Source organism: Brassica oleracea, chromosome C3, assembly GCF_000695525.1.
Source record: "Brassica oleracea var. oleracea cultivar TO1000 chromosome C3, BOL, whole genome shotgun sequence".
Taxonomy (NCBI): domain Eukaryota; kingdom Viridiplantae; phylum Streptophyta; class Magnoliopsida; order Brassicales; family Brassicaceae; genus Brassica; species Brassica oleracea.
The window spans coordinates 57,544,982-57,564,308 of NC_027750.1; the positions used below are offsets into that span (position 1 = coordinate 57,544,982).

At 36.2% G+C, this 19,327-nt stretch overlaps 3 protein-coding genes and 1 pseudogene across 4 annotated transcripts; all 4 read right to left on the reverse strand.

The window, feature by feature from the left end:
* Positions 1–4,632: 4,632 nt before the first annotated feature.
* Positions 4,633–5,882, reverse strand: LOC106332705 (COX assembly mitochondrial protein 2 homolog). Its single transcript, XM_013771180.1, has 4 exons — positions 5,794–5,882; positions 5,544–5,617; positions 5,090–5,194; positions 4,633–4,992 (listed from the first exon to the last, which is right to left on the reverse strand). Exons 2-4 carry the CDS (start codon positions 5,586–5,588, stop codon positions 4,900–4,902), a joined length of 243 nt encoding a protein of 80 aa, XP_013626634.1. The 5' UTR covers positions 5,589–5,617; positions 5,794–5,882; the 3' UTR covers positions 4,633–4,899.
* Positions 5,883–6,871: 989 nt separating this feature from the next.
* Positions 6,872–9,301, reverse strand: LOC106335810 (ADP-ribosylation factor GTPase-activating protein AGD12). Of its 2 annotated transcripts, none has more exons than XM_013774426.1 (9): positions 9,191–9,301; positions 8,741–8,802; positions 8,480–8,561; positions 8,303–8,378; positions 7,945–8,108; positions 7,712–7,862; positions 7,517–7,639; positions 7,340–7,435; positions 6,872–7,262 (listed from the first exon to the last, which is right to left on the reverse strand). In XM_013774426.1, exons 2-9 carry the CDS (start codon positions 8,763–8,765, stop codon positions 6,981–6,983), a joined length of 999 nt encoding a protein of 332 aa, XP_013629880.1. In that variant the 5' UTR covers positions 8,766–8,802; positions 9,191–9,301; the 3' UTR covers positions 6,872–6,980. The 2 variants fall into 2 exon arrangements, with proteins under 2 accessions (XP_013629880.1, XP_013629881.1); XM_013774427.1 differs by lacking the exon at positions 9,191–9,301 and adding an exon at positions 9,042–9,157.
* A 164-nt stretch (positions 9,302–9,465) lies between these two features.
* Positions 9,466–14,889, reverse strand: LOC106335811 (annotated as a pseudogene).
* Positions 14,890–15,581: 692 nt separating this feature from the next.
* LOC106333103 (cationic amino acid transporter 1-like) lies at positions 15,582–19,095 on the reverse strand. Its single transcript, XM_013771584.1, has 3 exons — positions 18,618–19,095; positions 16,813–17,475; positions 15,582–16,411 (listed from the first exon to the last, which is right to left on the reverse strand). Exons 1-3 carry the CDS (start codon positions 19,024–19,026, stop codon positions 15,690–15,692), a joined length of 1,794 nt encoding a protein of 597 aa, XP_013627038.1. The 5' UTR covers positions 19,027–19,095; the 3' UTR covers positions 15,582–15,689.
* Positions 19,096–19,327: the final 232 nt, after the last annotated feature.

The window sequence follows — 19,327 nt, forward strand, 5'->3', positions numbered from 1 at the left end:
TTTGAAACTATTTTATCAAAAAAAATTTCAAATTTTTAACATTTATTTTTTATTTTATAAAATTTTAAAACTTAATCCCAAATCTCCACCCCTTAACTCTAAACTCTAATGTTTGAATTAGTTAATCTTAGGCGTATAAGTGTATATTTACCACTTTAATGAAATATTTTTGTCATTTTGATCCTTAGAGTCTATATTTGTGACAAATGTATTTTTTAGTGTTATCCTTTGATATTTTTATTTAGTTAAATTATAAACTAATTAACATATCTACAATTTCAAAGTATCAGAAATATTGTATTTTAACATTTTTATTTCATGAAGTTATTTTGTTGAATTAAATCTAATATATATCCTAGAATTTGTATCTTAAGTTATATAATCTAATCAAAAGAAATGAAAGCTACGATTAAAAACTAAAAAGCCGTTAAACTAAAATAATTAAAGATGAAATAAAACATTTTAAATTAATAATTCATATATTTATAAAATAATATAATTTTGACATTATTAATTTCTAAAAATCTTACATATAAACCCGCCATGGGTGTCTGATAAAAATTGCGGTCCCATGTCTCATGTGCTATACAACTACAGTATATGATGTATTATAGGGTAAGAACAGACAGATTCTACGCCATTAAATCTTTCTTTTTTTTTTTTTTTTTTAAAAAGTAAGATCTTGGAGATTGTGTAATGCTTACTCTCAAACTTTTTGTATACACTGTAGTTATATTCTTTGTTTTCCCCTGGGTCCGGTTAGGCAGCGGTCCACTTCACCCGGGAGGGCTGTACCTGGGATGGGGATAAGGCCCAACACCCAGTACCGCATTTGGTGACAGAATGGACAGTTCGCCTCCGCTTGGCGTCGAACCCGTGAGCATGACAATTGGCCCACAGAATTCTTACCAAGTGAGCTACCTCATCCCGTCTATGCCATTAAATCTTAATGGATCTTTTCTAATATTAGGAGGTGAAGGTCGTATATTTTCGTTGGTTTGAGATTAAACCGTTGAGATTAAACAGTTTGAGATAACATCATAACAATTCACAGTTCAAAATATAAACATCACAACAACAAAAATATTTTTCTTAAAAAGGGATTAAAGCTAAAACAATATAGAACCAGTTTCTTATATAGTCACTATGTTATCACACTTTTTACATCTTGAACAACAATCTGAGGATTAAGATGAATGCTTTATTAGGTTCTGAATAAGTGACGCATAAGAAATATCATATCATAAGTCACGCAGAGGAGGAAGTAATTTTACACTTTGGACAATTCAACCCTGGATTTTTATCGAGGGGCTTCAAAAGTCTACGAAATAATTACGTTCAGGCATACTTTCTCTTTCCTCTATAACATTTTAACATACTTTGGACATGTCAAGTACTTTCTCATATATCATTGTCCAAATTACCCTTGTAACTAAAAAGAAAGTATCATTTCTTATTTTTTTAACACATTAATTCCTCATTAATCCAAAGCTTCCAAACCCTAAGAAACCGTCGAGTTCTTCAATCTCACCGTCGCCTCCTCATAACTTCGGTGATTCCAAGACATAGTGAATCAAATCGAAGGATCTGTCGATTTCTAACTTTCTTGATCCTTCTATTTTACTCGCGAGCCTTATTTTCACCGACTGATTGGTGCATCGTGCCTTCTTAAACCATCTATCTTCTCCAACCCAACGAAAACACACAAAAAAGCTTGCAGACCTTTTTTCAACCGTAGCTTCAATGATGAATGGTATTTACCTCCACACACTCTGATACACGCTTCACCAACACAGAACTCCACATCACCAAAACCTGTCTCCGACCACTACTCGCCCGACCACTACTCGCCCAACCACCACATGTTCATGGACAGCGACAGTTCCCCAAAATCGCATCCCTCTCCCAATCACAAGTTCTCCGCCACACTAACATTAACCACACATCACCCAACCAAAGTACGAATCCCCAGCCACCACCAAACAAATAGATGTGTACTTGCTTCAATAACATCCGTTCGATTTCTTTTATAAATCTTTAATCTAACGGTTCTAACTTAATCCCACTGTTCAATAAACCTACCAAATTAATGCACCCAAAAGAAATTAACTTTTTGTTACTTTACGTTTGGTTAGCATCCAACCATAACTTAGCATCTCTTATCCACGGGAAGGGCAATAAGGGAAGAAAAAAAGTAAAAGTAAGACACAAAATAACTCTTAAGGAAAAAATATGTCAACATGATAAAGATCCATGAGAAAGTACCCTGTAAACTTCTCAAAGTCTACGCCGTAATTAATCTTTGATCGATTTGGCAAATCCGACGTGAACTACAAAAACTGAAAAGACATAAGAAGTGACACATACATTGCAAACGTGCCTCGGGCATATGGAGGATACTTGGTTCATTAATATACACAGATTAGAGAGGCCACATCACACCTGCTCAGTAATCTTATGTGAATAGACATATAAGGAAAAATTAATATCTTGGCCGGATTCGTACGTTGTCTACCGAACTATCCATTTAAAACATGAATGCTCATTTATATTATTTTCAAAATTTATTTTCATAAATTAGTTTTCATGTTTATCGAGCAGGTAAAATTTCATACAAAATTTATATTTTATCAACAAAAACATATTTACATTAAAGAAAATTGGATTTGGTTGCAACTTACAAGCATAAAGTTTAAAAATGACAATAGAGCATTTAAAGCAAAATTCTACTTGATTTGTTTTCAAATTTTATTTTCATAAATTAGTTTTCATGTTTATGGAGCAGGTAAAATTTCATTCACAATTTATATTTTACCAACAAAAACATATTTACATTAAAGAAAATTTGATTTGGTTGCAACTTACAAGCATAAAGTTTACAAATGACAATAGAGCATTCAAAGCGAAATTCCACTTGTAACCAAGGTTGAATTAGCTTTTGATTCTTGCATGTCCAAAACCATCTTTACTGGAGTGTCTGTGGCATAGTTTTTCATGATAAAAATATTAAAAAGAAAAGGAGAGACGAAAAAATCGTTTCTCTTCTCAAAAGCTCACCCAAAACTGTAAAAGACCAATTGTTTAATGACTATTAATCTAATTTATTTAAAATAATTTTATATAAATAAAATTTTAATTAATAGAAAAATAGAACAGTTTTTCAACGATGATGATGCTGTAAGTGTCGTTGTATGGGCATGATGCAAGTGATCACTTGATCAATGCTGGTGAGTATCAGGAGAAAACACTATTATATCTCACAATTGTAGTGATGTATAATCATTAAACTAGGTTATGTGTAAATGTAATAAGAACTTCAACACTTAACTTCTTCACTAGCATCAATTTAATTTTGGTGATACATTGACAAAAGTGACTGAACATACGGAGGTGGTTTCTGGTCTTGAATTGGTCCAACAAATCATAGACAATAAAAACTAATAAAAGAAAAACAAAGCATGTGAAGATTTGAATTAGATCCAAGAAAATATCCATTACCTTTGAAACCTTTGTCGGCTCATACGTGGTGACTTCCTTAATCACATGCATTTTTTCCCCCGATGCATAAATATTTTTCATAAAACAGTGTCCATTTCTGTGTGTTTTCGTCTTGTCAATGTCCATTGTTGGTTTCCTATTAAAATGTATTTTTCCTTGGAACTTGTGAAATAAATTGATCAGCCAATTGATTAGCTTCTTCTGAGGATGACTTCTGGAAGAAAGTTCTCTGGAAATATACGAGACCACGTGCCACCAGACAGTAGTGTAACAGAAAACTAACAGACTGATACACTGGTTTGTCTCAAAACCATAAACTAAATCGTAATGTTATTATGTTCATTAATAGTGTCCATTATTATCACAATCTCCCATAGTGACCATTTAACGAAACATTAAATCTTTATCCAAAATCAAGTGTTCCCTGGTTCTACCGCTGGAAACAAACACATTCCTTTTGGGCCGGTTGGCTTTGAGCTTCAGCCCGTATGTTTCACATGGTGTGTTTATACCAAACGACCATGCACACTATATGATCCAGCTAACTTGAGTTATGAGAAACAATAAAACACTAACTCTCTTCTATCGTTTGTAACGCACCGTTAATGATACCCAAAAAAAAAACAGAACAGAGCTTCTAACATTTTGCATCATATTTTTTATTGAATGCAGTCCTTCAATTCCAAGGTCATGTTTTCGCTGTTTCTTGCAGGACAAGTAACATAAATGAAAGTTTGAGTCTTATCGTAAGACCTTTTTTCATTTTAGAGATGTGTGGTATCCCAGACTCAGCAGTCTCTGAAACTGTCCTAGACATCAAAGAGAAGATTGAGAAGTCCAGTTATGTTAGGGAACTTCGGAATTCAAATGTTTTTTTTTTTTTTTTTTTTTTTTTTTTTTTTTTTTTGTAGCCACAATTAAATGAAGTTCTGTTAGCTACGTGTTTGTTGCCATACACACCAATAACCGCCTCATTTCGTTTCATTTTAAAACCTTATTCCTACTCAATAGATTTATAATACCATCTTCCTGGATCGTTTTATAAACATGTTTCAGAGCAGACCGAATGAAGTCACAAATTTTCCAAACGTGTGGAAATTTTGTTCTTTAAAAAAATTCTTGTAGACCAAGATATCTTATTTACTGCATTTTTATAGCGTATAGTAGCCTTACACTCCAAGCTAATTAACCGCCAGTCACATAATCGTTGCAGACCAGGCTAATTAGCTTTATACACTCCAATAACCAACTCATTTTAAACCCTAATCAATAGATGTATAAACCCGTGTTTTTCGCTCATTTACGAGACGAAAAGTGTATTCAAACTCTTCCTCCTGGATCTATCATAAACGTGTTCTTTTCAAAATAAACTTCTTCATCGAGATCAGTATCCAACAAAACTCAAGTCTCCGCAGTTTCTTCTTTCCTTATAGTTTTGAGCCTTTCTTGAAGCTTCTTGCTTCGTTCGAAATTTACCTTCCGCTTCACAGCTTTCTGCAATAAAACAGTAAGATATCTCTTAAGGCAAAGTGTAATCAAACCGCAAACATTAAGCTGCACAACGCACTCTCTTGGCTATGAATAAACATACCTCTTGGCGGAAACACCGATCAAGCTTTACTTTCAGCTCTGTACACTCCCCAAAGAATTTACCAATGGGATGCTCTAAATGACACTTTTGGAACTCCTCAATTATCTAGAAAACAAGTAAGACATCATACAGAGGGATTTAGTAACGAGATCTTCTTATGACTAAACATTGGCAAAAGCCGCCACTAAATTTTAATTGGATTGCAAGATTTACAAAATGCCATGTCCCGCAGACCCAGGTTCACAACCCTGCAGGGCACCGACCCTAACACCTCGCATGTGAGCCCTGCAGGGCCAGCCTGGGGGCGGGTAGTTCCCACGGGGCGGGTTGTTACACAATGTTCTAATACATATGATTGGTACACAAACTAGGATCCTATTAAAGAGGCAGTCACACGCAGAGATTAGAAACTAAGACAGATTTGAGAAACCAAATAGGAGATGGATAAACTGACCTCAAGACACAGAGGATGTCTATGTGGGGTAAGTGGAGGATGCATCGTTTTACTTCTGTAACAAAACTCTGAATCTGATTTTAAAGCAATGGTATTTATTAAAAAAAAAAATCAGATCTTTCACCTCTTTGTTAAACACACATAAAGAAAGTAACAGCAGAACCAGAACTAGACAATCGAAAATCAAGGCGTTACAAGAAAAAAAAGACTTGATCGAAGATGAACCACAGAGAATGGAACACGTAATTACCTTGTGATTTGGTCTCTATCACCTGAGACCTCTGAGAGGGAAAGGATTTAAGCTATAGGACCTCAGGATCACTGAAATGGGGACGATGAAGTTACGAGAAGAGAGCCGGGTCAAAGTTCTCAGGTTAATGGGCCGGTTTGAACTTTTTGAGTTAATGGGCCTTCTCTGTTAGTTCAAAACGCAGCGTTTCATATGTTTTTGGATGAAGAATCAGACATTAGTTGAACGAACACTACATGCTTTTGAGTTAGAGGTGGACACGGAACAAGTACCCGCTAATTTTTGGATAGTTGATACTCGGCTTAATTTGTTCAAGTAATTAAATTTGACTACTTGCATTTGATTCGTTTAAAAAGAGCTCTTGCCATACCAACTACTTGAGTATTTGCACATTATTTGCTTTTTTTTTTATGTTACTTGCTCAAATCCGTTACTTAAATTTAAAATACTTGATTATTTGAATTTATACGTGATTTAAAATATTTGAAATTTTAAATACAATGGATTTTGGATTGAAATTTAGATTTTCAATATTTTAATGAATATTTTTAATTTTTAAATCATAAACTTCTGTTAAGTTTTGTGTATATATAGTAACGTAAATATCAACATTTGTATTGAGTTTTATTTATAAAGAGATAAATGTTAACAATACTTATTTAATAAATATTAAGTATAATTATTATATGAAAAAAAGAGTAGCAAGTACATGAATCAAATAGTTACAAAAATAACAAGTCTTGACACTTCACTTGTACTTACAAGTTACAAATAATAAAAGTTAAATATATGTTACCCGACTTGAACGATAGCAAATACTTGCTTTTTCAAGACGAATATGGGGTAAGTAGCTTGTAATTGTATAAGCCGAGTATCAAGTGATGATCTAGGATCCATTCATAATTTAGTGTTGAGTTTTGATGTTACATACCGGATAAGAAATGAATAAAATTGTATTTTTCTTTTACAGCATAATAATATCTGTTGTCAAAAAAAAAAAAAAATTGAACTAAAACATTTAATCTATTTGAGTTATACAAATGGCTCTCATAATTTCTTTTAAAAAAACACCAAAGAGGGTTTCCAAGACTGAAGTTTCCATAATTAGAATGAATACAGAATACAATAATAAGATTTTCTTTCTCCATACATAGATTTAATGAGCCTATAATAAACTGTTTATTTTATCATTGGTCAAGAGGCAGCCACTCAAGTTCTAGTTCTAACTCACCAGATTCAACGTTCTGAAGCTTGATCTGAACCTCTTGTTTCACTTTCCCATCTGCAATGTTGATGATGCTATCCTCTATAAGGGCATTGTCGTTCGATTTCAGCCATTTCCCAATCTGCATATCTCCAAACATCTCAGGGTCTCCAAAAGCCATTGCAGATGTGATCAGAGGTTGGATATCAATCTCAGCTTCTCCCATTATGTCATCAGCAGAAAATGTATCATAATCAAACACTTGCTGCAAAATTGCCAGAGAACTTCAGTTAAAAGATTCAATCAGAAGTAGAAACTGATTTGGATGTTAAGCTTTTTTACCAGCTTCATTGAGCCATAGTCATGAGGAACAGAGAGCATGAGTTCCTCATTCCAAACCGGGTTTAAGTTGCTTTTCATTACAGTTGATTGTGCAGTCTAGTAATAGGATGAACAAGATCAACCATCCAATCACACTAGAATAACGGTAAGAACATATATTAATTAAAGACAACTTACCTGTTGTCCTAGAGTCAACACAACATAGGGATCACTTGTCATCATGTCTCGGATAGCTAAGTTGGTACCCTTTTTAAGAGTCACCTTCAACAATCCAATAAACTCAACCATGCCTTCAAGTTGCTGCCATTGTTTAAACACCATGAATCACAATGTTCAAAGTATTCAATTTGATTCAGAGAAAGAAGCTTTTACCGGCTTTTGGGATGATGAAGTTGTGCGAAAGCTATCGATGATATTTGAAGAAAGACTTGATGAACGATATGATGAGCTCTTTGTACTAGAGGTCTTCCCAGATGTGATACGCAAGCTTGGTTTCAGAAACTCTTGGAACTCATATTTTGACCTGATATTAAGATTTTGAGAGTTATGAATATTATACCACTAAAAATGTTAAAAGGGTATTTGGTATAAACATTAAACCTTACCTGATAAACCTCATACGGTGGTCATGACTAGCATCAGGTCCAGGCTTAGAGGAACCATCAGGTATAAACGCCTCGTAGATCGAATTAGCAGAGGCGTTTCCTCCAATTTCGATCATTGAATCAACTTCCTCATCCGACCATTCATCTAATGTTACAGATAAGACCTGGAAACACCTTCTCAAACTATCAATAAGCTTGCAAAGGATTCTTTTCAAGAACTAGTGAAGCAAATATATGATTATAAAAGAGAAAAAGCTGTATTACAACGGTTATGTTAGTTATTTCCATAATGAAAGTAACATCTCCACAAGAACATTTTGTAAGCATCTTAGAAGGAGAAGCAAAGAGGCATCATCACCTTTGAAACATGAGTGCCAAGGCTTCTGTGCACACCGCAACATTTTAAGCATATGAACACTCCGATATTGGCTGACCTGTAGTAATTAATTATAAAGATGCGGTTACATTGCTAATTGTTAGAGAGTTAAATGTTATAGATAACATATGAGGGAGAGTTTTAACGGAGATGACTTACGCCCACTTAGGATCTGGAGCGCCACAATCAGCGCAGACTCGGTTATCAGATTGAGTTAAGAGATCTCTTATTCTCCTTTTACCTGTGAAAGCAACAAAGGTGAATGAGTTACAAAAGAGTCCTATAAACACCACATAATATATTTTTTGTGAAAAATTCAAGGCAGTAGTACTATATAAAAACTATAATGATTATATTAACAGGTAAATACTAATCTTCATTAAGAGAGTAATGATTAGGAAAGTAAAGCAGAGCAGTTACCTGAGCTTGCTGCAGAATGACTCATTGCTCTTCTTGAAAGATAGCAACCATCAAACAGAGTCCTATACAGAACAAATGAAACACGCATCACGCACAATAATGTGTTACATTATCAAACTCTGCCTTGCAAATATCAAAACAAAACATCTTTTTTTTTGGGGACATATCGTTTTTCAATACCAGATGCAAGAAAGAGATAAACCCAGAATGTAGATTATTCGTATCCATTACATAATTCACAAGCTAGATATTAGAAATTCATTGAGATGAAAATAAATCCGAAAGTTTTTTGATATTTAACCTTTCCTGAAACCATTTCGACGAAGAAACTCAAACTTGACGATATACAGAAAATCGATGGAGAAAGATAAATTTATGCCAAGAATAAGAAGAACATGCAAGGAATTGGAACAAAGGAGATATAGATTGGATTGATAACGTTCTTCTTACCAATGAGAGGAGAGAGAGAGGAAGAGATATGATGTTCTTACACAAACTTTTCAGATGAACAAAAAAAATAATGATTGTCTTCAAATGACAACTACATTCTCTCTTTTACTTTTTTATTTTATTCTATTTTATTCTCATTTATGATTCGAACTGTAAAGTTGGGTTAAGTTGTAACGGTGCCATGTGATGTGAGGGGTCAAATACCAATTACTTATATTATTTCCTTGTAGTTGTCGTTGACTGGCTTTGGCAAATATGGCTCAACTTCGACCGAATAAAAAGAGGAACCGAAAGCAACTCTTCTTGTTAACTTACTAAACTGTACTCTGATATTCTTTCGAGAGTTGACTATCACCGTAATCTATATAAGCAATGCTACAAAACTAACAAAAAAAAAAAGCTGCTCCATGGAGACGCATGATCCAAACAAGATCCATCATAGTGAATATATATAATTCTTCAAGCAGATTTCAACTTGTTCGATGCTGATGCGAGGTGAGAGAGTGTACTGTGTCCGACGAACAATAGAAACACTCCCAACAAAGAAAGTGCCTTTAGAGTTGTGAACAGATCCAACTGTATAGAATGCAAAGGAGAACAAAAAAGGGCATTAGATTTTTTGATGCAATGATCTTAAAATAAGAAACGGTATTGATAACTTGCCTTCAACCAGAAAAGCACGTAGAGAAGCAGAACAGCTCCAATACCGCCATGGAAAAGCAAAGCGGAAGTTGCAGCTCCAACCAATGATGGGAAGCTCTTTATGTTCACTCCCAACCGTGTAAGCTGAAACATAAACAAAAGTGTATATGAGTTGGGAAACAAATGCAATGACGTTCTTTTCGAATTTGTGTTTCTGAGTCTATTTACAAGTGAAAGAAGACCGACCCCAATCAGGAAGGCGATGAATGGGAGAACTATAAGACCCAAGAAAACTAGAGAAAGCTGCTTGGCTGGAAGCTTTTCGGGAACTCTGAAGATGTGTGATATCTCAGCCTTTGGCCCATATCTTGAGTAAGGATCAGTAGGTTGTAGGGGAGGACGAGGCGCCTTCTCTGGACGTTCTGGTAGGTCTAGTTCGATGTGGCCAATATTACTCAACAAAGAGTTCTCCTGGGAAAGTAACACTGTTCATATTTTCTGAGGCGTAAAACAACAGTACTTACCATTGAAGCATCTCCAATAGTTAATTGGATCTCATATTTACCAGACAGGTAGTAGAGCTTGCTTCTCAACCAATCCAAGAAAATCCTGAAGGGAACAATAAACATCAATCATTAATATTGTATTTAGAACTTCATTTCTTTCACAAAATTTTAAGATATATGTCAAAGAATTTATTTTGAGAAAACAATTCAAAGTGTAGTTTAAGGAACTCAACTATAACTAATTCAGACTTCTTTCCAGAAGCTTTCACGAGAAATACATGCTCGACCTGTGACTCATGTTTCAGTTTGATAAATGCCTGCGAGGAAAAATTAGCAAGTCAAGAAAGTGAACAGAGCAAAACAATTTATAAAGCAGAATCGGGAATGAACAAACCTGGTGTGGCTTAAACACATGGCCAAGTGGAGTAGTTAACTGGTAGGACAGGCGTAGCTTTTGGAGATGGTTAGCTGATAACGATACTGCTCCATCTTTAGTTAAATCTAGCCTACAGTAGTTGCAAAAGAGAACCAAGAAACAAAATGATGATAATCACAAGAAGAAAGTTGAAAAACAGATATATGTTTTGTACAAAGACACAGTTGACATACTTTTTCTGAGATTCAACGCTTCCAACGTCACTGTCAAGTACAGAAATTTCTGCGTTCTCAATGCTAATAGCTCCTGTGGCGGCTATAGGTACTTTTGTTTGAGCTTCAGTTATGTATACTTTTTCATGTGCCAACTCATCTAGCAAGATCTACAGAAAACGAAGTTTATCATGTTCGTAACATACATTATTATATATGGTCCGTCTGTAATACATCCTAAGAAGAGCAATACCTCAAATACAAATGTATACTTTCCGACATCAAAGTTCTTGGGAAATGAGTCCAGAAAGTACGTTGCTCCTGTACCCCCAAAAATGCAATGGAAGCATGTATACCGCCTTAAAGCACATAATAAGCAACATTTACTTATGCGAGCTCAAACCGTCAGAGAGGCTACATTATTTACCTGGTTGTTAATTACAGAACCTTTTGATCCAGAACATAGAGCTTGTGCGAGCTTCACATTAAGAGCTGGTGCCTTAGAACCGAGTACAGTGCTAACCTTAACCTAGTGCCAGATAAAGAGAGTCAAATTTAAAAAACAAAAATATCCAAAAAAGGAGTGGACGAAGGGTCAACTAGATTGAATCATTATCAAATATACGAGATCTCTACACATAGCATGCAATTCTATGAGAGAATCTCTACCAACTATAATCCAACCGGTATAGCCAGAAAATCTAGACTAACGAAAACAACTATTCAACAGGGACACGTAATAAAAGCCACGATATTCAAAGGTAAGAAGATTTTCCTTGCTACAAGTACCACACCAAGAACTCTGAAGAGAGTTGTAAGAAACCATAAGGGGAAAAACAGGTGATAAAAAGAATATAACATCTCAAACTATATCAGTCACATCTTGATGAAAGTTTTGATGGGATACCTTCAGAGGCTCTTTCTTTGTCACTGAAATGACAGTAGATGGAAGAGACAAGATGAGTGGAACAGCGAACCTGAAATCATAGAGAACGACCATGGAACATATTATTTCTCCCATAGAATGACAAATTTTTGGCGAGAGCATAATCAATGAGCAACTGCTTCAAATTTCGTAAGTGTTTATGCTTTTAAGCTTCTACTCTTCTCTATAGATATCATTTCTGCGGCCATCATTTTGTTCAAAATTCTAGGATGGAGGACTGCAAGCCCTTCAGAGTATTTTACATGAAAGACGTAAGTAACAGTAAGTCTTACTGTCCTTGTATCACTCAACTCAACTCAAGGTTACTGAATTCTCGTCTAAGATACTAAGACGTGTACTGATATAAATCAAAGAGAAATTGCATAGATGGAGCATGAAAGTAGCATTGCCTGTTAGTCTTCCAAACAAGCTAGTGCATCTATTTGGTTGAAGAAATCTTTGGCATCACCAGGAATTCCAACACCAAGAAAGAACTTGGCCAAACCAACTATGTTATCACCTGCAAGCTGCATGAGAGAATGGGAATGCGAAGGTGAATTATCAACACATCTGACAGAATACAGGATACAGAGAAATATGCATATTGCATACGTTCAATCTTGTGGATTCTGCAGCTGCAAATGACGTGAGCCCTCTAATTACTGATGCAGTTGTTGAAATCGGGCCTTCACTTCCATCGAAGTAAAATGTTCCAACATCTAAAAGGCCAAAAAAAAATCATCAATCCTAGAAATGCGAATCTAAACTGAAAGAAATATGAAGTGACTGGAGAACATATACATAGTATAGCAAGTAGTGTACTACATACCATATTTTTGGATACTGTCAAAAAGCTTCAGGATACTCGTCTTCAATGTCTGAATCTACAAGATGACAAACAAGAATGATCATATCATCACATGGCCAAGTAATATCTACCAAACAACCAGATAAAATGGCAAAAAGGCATAACAAGATTAAAAAAAAAGTCAGGTACACATACATAACCTTTCCTATAGCTACGACTTGGAATCAAAATTATCAAAACATAATTTAGTATATTAGTTACTAGGTAAGAGGTTCCAGAAGCAAAAGTAAACCAAATTATCCCAGTGATGTCTCGCCAAAATATATCCTCAGAAAATCAGTAATATAGTGCAGCAAAAGATCTCACTTACCAATGATTGATCAATCTCTGAAGGTGCTAACGAAATCACTCCACCAAGAGTTTCGAAGGCTAAGCCTGGAGAGAAAAGAAAACCTTAGGTTAAGAATGTAAAAATAACAGAGCAAAAGAAGTGAACAAGTTAAAGGCAAGAAAGGAAAGAAATAATCTACAAGGTTCATCATTAACGTTTAATGTCGTGAAGTCGGAAAGGTTAATCCGATATGAAATACTTACCAGAAGCAAAGGAGCTTGATTCCGGATTGTTGGAGCTGTATCGCCATTTTCCATCACTCTGGCTAAGAGCCTAATACAAATTTACTACTTTACACAAATATTACTCGAAAAAAAAAATCTTAGTAGTATGTAATATAGTTATTGAATACCACCAACATGTCAGCGCTCTATACACTTCTACAAGAATCTATAATTAAAAGTTTAGAAAGACAGCGTACAGTGTAACATCTGATAGTTCAACAAAAACAACAAAATAGGTAAGATAAACAAAGTTCAAACCTTAATGGAAAGGAAAATGGCTTCGGCATCACCAAAACTTATATCATTTCCAGAAAATTGCTCCTGCATTTATGGAAAAGCAAGGTCAAGCCTGAAGCCAACAAAGAGAAAAGCAAGAACGGAAGACTTGAATAGAACAAATTGTCACACTTCCACGTAATAAGCGAAAAACTAAGAAAAACTCTTAGAAGACCATATGGAAAAAGGAGAAGTCAATCCCACTCAAGTCTAATTAGTATTTACCTTAACAAGCACCAAGCCTCTGACAGAATAGTAGAAGTCAAGCAACAACTTAGCATCTTTAACTCCAGCTTGAAGTTTAGAGACAATGTTCTTCAAAAGAGGAAAAGAAGCAACAGATGAAGTTACTCTAGCCGCTTAAAGGGTGAAAGACAATTGTTTACCTTAGGAACATCTTTTCCAGATTTGCATCTCATAATCCCATTGACGCTCAAAGCATAGAACGCATCCTTCAAAGTAGAAGAAGGCGACGCAAGAACTTCAACAACATTCTCACAAGTCGCTGACTTTAAATCAGACTTCCTATCAACTCCAAGAATCTCCAACGTCTTTAATGCTTCATATGCCTCCTCCAAGCTGAATACAACAAAAACCGCAAATTCAAAATGGTTCAGTACACAATCATCTACTACACAAACAAACAAGTCCTGAGCTTTAACGAGCAACCAAACAGTGAAGGTCTCCGGTTTTGCTAATACTTAACCAGAGATTAAACCAAAAAACTAATTACACGGTTAACTACTCAAACAGAAGTAATCAGTAAAACGAGCAACCAACTAGTGAAAGTCTCCGGTTATGCTGCGCTAACATTAAACCAGAGATTAAACCAAAACTAATCACACGGTTAACTAAAGTTGTAGATTTTTAGAGAAAACCAAACCTTTTGTAGGATCCATCGACAGGTACGAGCACATCCAGGGCCGCGGATCGGTGAGAGTTTGAAATCGGATGAAATAATGAAGCTGCACCGCAGATTGCTACGGCGAGAACCAAAACCAGAGATCGTACGAGACCTCCGGCCATCTTCGCACTTCATCAGAAAAATCGAAACAATCACCTCTACGACAGACACATCGAGAACCTTAAGCATTTAGAGATCGGGCGATAAAGATTTACCAGAAGTTGACGGAGACTGAGGCTCGGGGAGGCTTCGGATCGATCTATGGATTTTGAGCGAGAGGAAGAAAGTGTGGAGCTTTACGACAGTAACTGATAAGACCGATTTACCCTCGCGTTCAAACTTAACTACCCTCCAGTTATATTGTGGTTAAACGGCTGCGTATCAAAGCAATCTCGTCTGTTAAGGTTGTTTAGTTTGCTTTTCATCTGTTTATATGTTTATAAAGACCAATATACCCCCACCTTTCAATTAACTACAGTCCAGTTCAGGTTAAAAGGTTAAACTACTTTCTTAGAGCATCTTTAACCCATAAACCCCAGATAGAATGTTTATTTATTTTTTTTTCTTTTTATCTGATTAAAAAATAGGGTCCGCGAAATAGTAGTTTCGGTGCTTAATTTGGTGTTTTTGGCACCGCTTCTTCCTCTCTTATAGTGGGGTCTACCCCTTAGCACTCCCTTGAGCACTCCCATTAATGGTGTTCTTATGTTAGAGATTTACTTAGTATCAGCCTTCTGCCAAATAATGTAATGAACAGTAAGAACTTGTCTAGATCTACTTCGATTTATTCGGTTCGGTTTTCAGTTTGGTTTTTGGTTTTCGGTTATGTACAGGCCTACTGTAGAGAGTGATGGCAAGAGTCCTAAAGCTACAAAGCAGACCACATTCTCCAAGGAACATCATAGTTTGAGAAACTGATGAAGTCTGGTCTCGAGAGAATCCAAGCCTGACTTGTGGCTAGAATCTTTCTTAATCAAGTTACTATATTTGTAGACCTATTGAATCTGATTCTTTGGTCATCTAATCGAGTTTGTGTGTGCTTGAGTTCTTGAATCACAAAATAACTATTTCTACAGAATCTTTTTATCACCACTAACTCGAAGGTGGTTTATGAATAAGGTCCCTTGCATTAGTGTTGGGCCAATCCACTAATTCTAAAGAAAATTTTCTTCTCCTATTCAATCCAGTTACTAAAATTCTATCAAACTTTTGTCACAATTATTAAAACAAGCTAGCTAGTGATCTGAAGTTGCAGCACCAGAACTCTCCGCAGCAACACTACCTTCTTCAGCATTCTGCAGCGCCATCTTCTCCTTTAGTGTCTCCTTCGCTGTATCGTAAGTTGCGTGCAACCCAAACAAAAAATAGTAAACAAGAAGAACACCAGTCCAGATCGCAAACCTAATGTACGATTTCGCATCGATCGAACCAAGAAGAAAGATATTAATAGCTATGGAAGCAGAAGGCAACCACGGAACCAAAGGAACACCCCAAAGTTTTGGAGCCCTAGCTTGTGCCACAAGAAACTTCATCCCAGCGGTAGACAAGAACCATATAGGAACCGTAACGCAATAACCAATCCAACTGTCCTTTTCCAAGGCCCAATAGACAGCAGTCGCAGCAGAGGATGCAAGAATCAAACCTAAGAACACTAAGAACTTGGTCCGGTCTCTGGAAGATGTTTCTCCGGTGACGTAATATCTCCTGACGAGGAGAGCCACAGCGACTAACATGAAGATGAAAAGTGTGGACACGGATAAGAGATCGGCTAGGATTCCTAATTTTGTGAAGAATGCGATGAGAGCTGTCGCAGTCAGCATAATCACTGTCGCGTTAATGGGTGTTCCGGTCTTTGCGTTGACATGAGCTAGCCATGGTGGCATCATGTGGGCTCTGGCTATGTGCGTCATGTACCTTGCTTGACCGATGGCTCCAACTAATAATACGGTCGTCATACCTGCAAAATTCAAAGATTTTGAATATAAGGGTGTTTAGTTGGATAAAATAAACTTCTTAATTTCATTTTTAAAACTCACAGTCTTTTTTTTAGCCTTCAAGTCTATGAGTTTTAAAAATGAAATTATAAACTAGGATTAGTATTTTGATCCGAACTGAACTAATCAAATTTTTGAACTAAATTAATCGAATTAACAGAAATAACTAAAATTATCCAAAGTTTTAAACTTAAACCAAATTAAATTAACAAAAAAATATCTAAAAGTTAAACTAAATTAAATTAAATCTAACCGAAACCAAAATTTGATGAATAACCAACTCCAACTGTCGCATGCTACTGTAAAAACTATAAGACAAGCACAACCAAATATAAAATATTGGACGCCAAAAATGTTGTCATACCTTTAAGAGCACCAAAGGCAACTAGGTACTTAGCCCAATCCCATCCAACAGCCGAGAACGCGACAGAAAACGGTGCATCCGGATCAATCATTCCATACGGTTGCATAAGACACAATGCAGCCGCCATGAGACAATAACAAACCGTAGTAAGCACCATCGATCCAACAAGACCAATAGGAATGTCTCTCCCAGGATTCTTTGTCTCCTCAGCCATGGTTGAAACCGCATCGAATCCAATATAAGCAAAGAAAAGAACCGACGCGGATTTAAACACTCCTCTAGCTCCAAAGGGAGCAAAGTCGGAGTAGTTTTTGAAATCAGCTCTAATAAATCCTGCTATGACTATAAAGAGAATCACGAGCATATGGATAATAGAAGCGATGTAGTTGAAGACTGATGAGCCTTTTGTGCCAATAGCGGCTAAAACGCAAATGATCACGCAAACGCCGACCGAGATTGGATCTAAGTGGTTATAGTCTTCGTGGAGACTGTTAGCTACTATGCGGAAGTCGTCAGGTTTATGGTTTAAGAGAGTGGCGAAGTAAGAGGTCCATGACCTAGCTACGGCGGCTCCACCGACTATGTACTGGAGGATTATATTTCCAGCGGCGATGAAAGCCATGAAGTCGCCTAGCTCCACTCTCAAGTAGGCAAAAGAACCACCTACACACAATGTAAAGACGTGAAGTTGTGAAAATATGACGTCACGTCTTATATTGTTACGTTCTTGGCTTTCCTTTTCGAATCATTCAACAAATACAGAATTATTTGTTTGCATGTAAATTAAGTCTTCTAAGTGAACAATTTGTTTTGCATGTAAACTAAGTCGTCTTTAAATACGGTATACCAAAAATTATACTATTATTTACAGAAATATATATGAACAATTCGTTTCTTTTTCAGCCAAACAATTCTTCTTCTTTTTTGGTCAACCGCCACACAACCTATGCCAAACAACAAATAGCTATCAACTCTAGTAAAGTTAGGTTTGCCCCAATTTGTTGGAATTCCCTATTAGCTAGTGTTTATCATCTAAAAGCTTAAATCTAAACGGTGATATGACAAGGGATGACAAGTAACTAAATTATTATGCATTTCAAGTATTATAAGAAGCATATTGTATACATTTGGGACTCTATCGACATGTACATAAATCATGCGGGTATGTCGGGTGGTACAGCGAGTTCGGAAAGGTACTAAGCGCCCGGACTCAAAAATCTACCCCAAATTACCCATCCTGTTGCTAGACCGTACATAAAGCAACCATGATTTGTCCGTCGTCGGTGGGCTGGCAGATTAGTCTGGAGTCCATGGGCGAATAGAAATTTTATCTAGTGGGTGCACAATTAATAATAAAAGAATGAAAGACAAAAGAAAGCCTAGAACCAGAGTCAGTATGGGTGCACAACCTAAGTTTTACCATCTAATCTTCTAAATTTTTGATGATTTGGGTCACAAAAAGTGAAACATAAATATTATCACCCGTAGTGTTAAAAGTGTCTTCGCCGGTCTGGACCTCGGCTGGGATAATCCGGGTTATCAAAAAAAGTTTACACAATATTTGATCGGTTCGGTCTTGGGTTAAGTATGGTGATTGGACTTCCAATAAAGTGGGACAAACCTAATCTACACCAAAGAAGGAAACAACTTGCCAAAAAGGAACAAAAAATTGTCAAAACAAGAAAATTAATTTATCAAGGAAGTAAGTAATTACTGCGTATTATACGTAATCCTAATTTTATTCTCTAGTTATGAACTATAGGTAGAATAATAATATTATACTAAGAAACATAATATTTTGTTACCTGCGACAGGAATCTCCACGGCGAACTCGGTGTAACAAAACACGGAGAGCATAGCCGAGACACCTGAGACTACAAAGGACACCACAACAGCGGGACCAGCACTGTCACGTGCTTCTTGTCCGGTAAGAACGAATATTCCTGACCCAATGACTGCACCAACACCAAACCACATCAGATCCCACCACGTTAACGTTTTCTTCATTTCGTGACCACTACGTGCCTTCATATCATGAATCTCCACCGAGTCTTGTGACCGAGTCAGTAAACGGTCTACGAACCGACTCGGTGTCTCTTTAAGAGCTTTAACGTAATTCCCCATGCTTTTGAACGACTCCTCCGGGAGAAAATCATCTTTCGTGCATGAACAACCTCTCCGACGAAGCCCATCGTCACCGTTTTCTGATCCCATTTTCTTATTTCGGTGGAAAGAAAGAAAAAATATATATATATTATGTAAGATTCAGACTCTGAAAGTGTTTTTTCTTTTTGAATCTGGAGTGAATGAGGAAAGAAAAAATACAGAAAGAGAGCTGAAACTGAAATGGATACACAGTGGATCTTAAAGTCCGCCATACTTATAGTCATTGTTCTTATTTGACCAATTTTGTGTAATTTATTGTTAACAGTTTTTACGTAAATAGCTGGAAATACGTGACGGATATTTAATATGGAAACATTACAAAATTACCCATGAGTTTTTGTCATATGAT

Bases quoted from the DNA above. Each gene is read 5' to 3' on its own strand.
- LOC106332705 (XM_013771180.1), bottom strand. From the start codon at position 5,588: ATGCATCCTCCACTTACCCCACATAGACATCCTCTGTGTCTTGAG. The intron at 5,195-5,543 runs GTCAGTTTATCC...CTTGTTTTCTAG, and splicing joins GACATCCTCTGTGTCTTGAG to ATAATTGAGGAGTTCCAAAA. The intron at 4,993-5,089 runs GTATGTTTATTC...GTTTTATTGCAG, and splicing joins ATCGGTGTTTCCGCCAAGAG to AAAGCTGTGAAGCGGAAGGT.
- LOC106333103 (XM_013771584.1), bottom strand. From the start codon at position 19,026: ATGGGATCAGAAAACGGTGACGATGGGCTTCGTCGGAGAGGTTGTTCA. The intron at 17,476-18,617 runs GTAACAAAATAT...CATTGTGTGTAG, and splicing joins CGTGGAGATTCCTGTCGCAG to GTGGTTCTTTTGCCTACTTG. The intron at 16,412-16,812 runs GTATGACAACAT...TGAATTTTGCAG, and splicing joins TGCCTTTGGTGCTCTTAAAG to GTATGACGACCGTATTATTA.
- LOC106335810 (XM_013774426.1), bottom strand. From the start codon at position 8,765: ATGAGTCATTCTGCAGCAAGCTCAG. The intron at 8,379-8,479 runs GTAAGTCATCTC...TAATTACTACAG, and splicing joins GCTCCAGATCCTAAGTGGGC to GTCAGCCAATATCGGAGTGT. The intron at 7,436-7,516 runs GTAAGTTGTCTT...TCCTATTACTAG, and splicing joins TGTTGACTCTAGGACAACAG to ACTGCACAATCAACTGTAAT.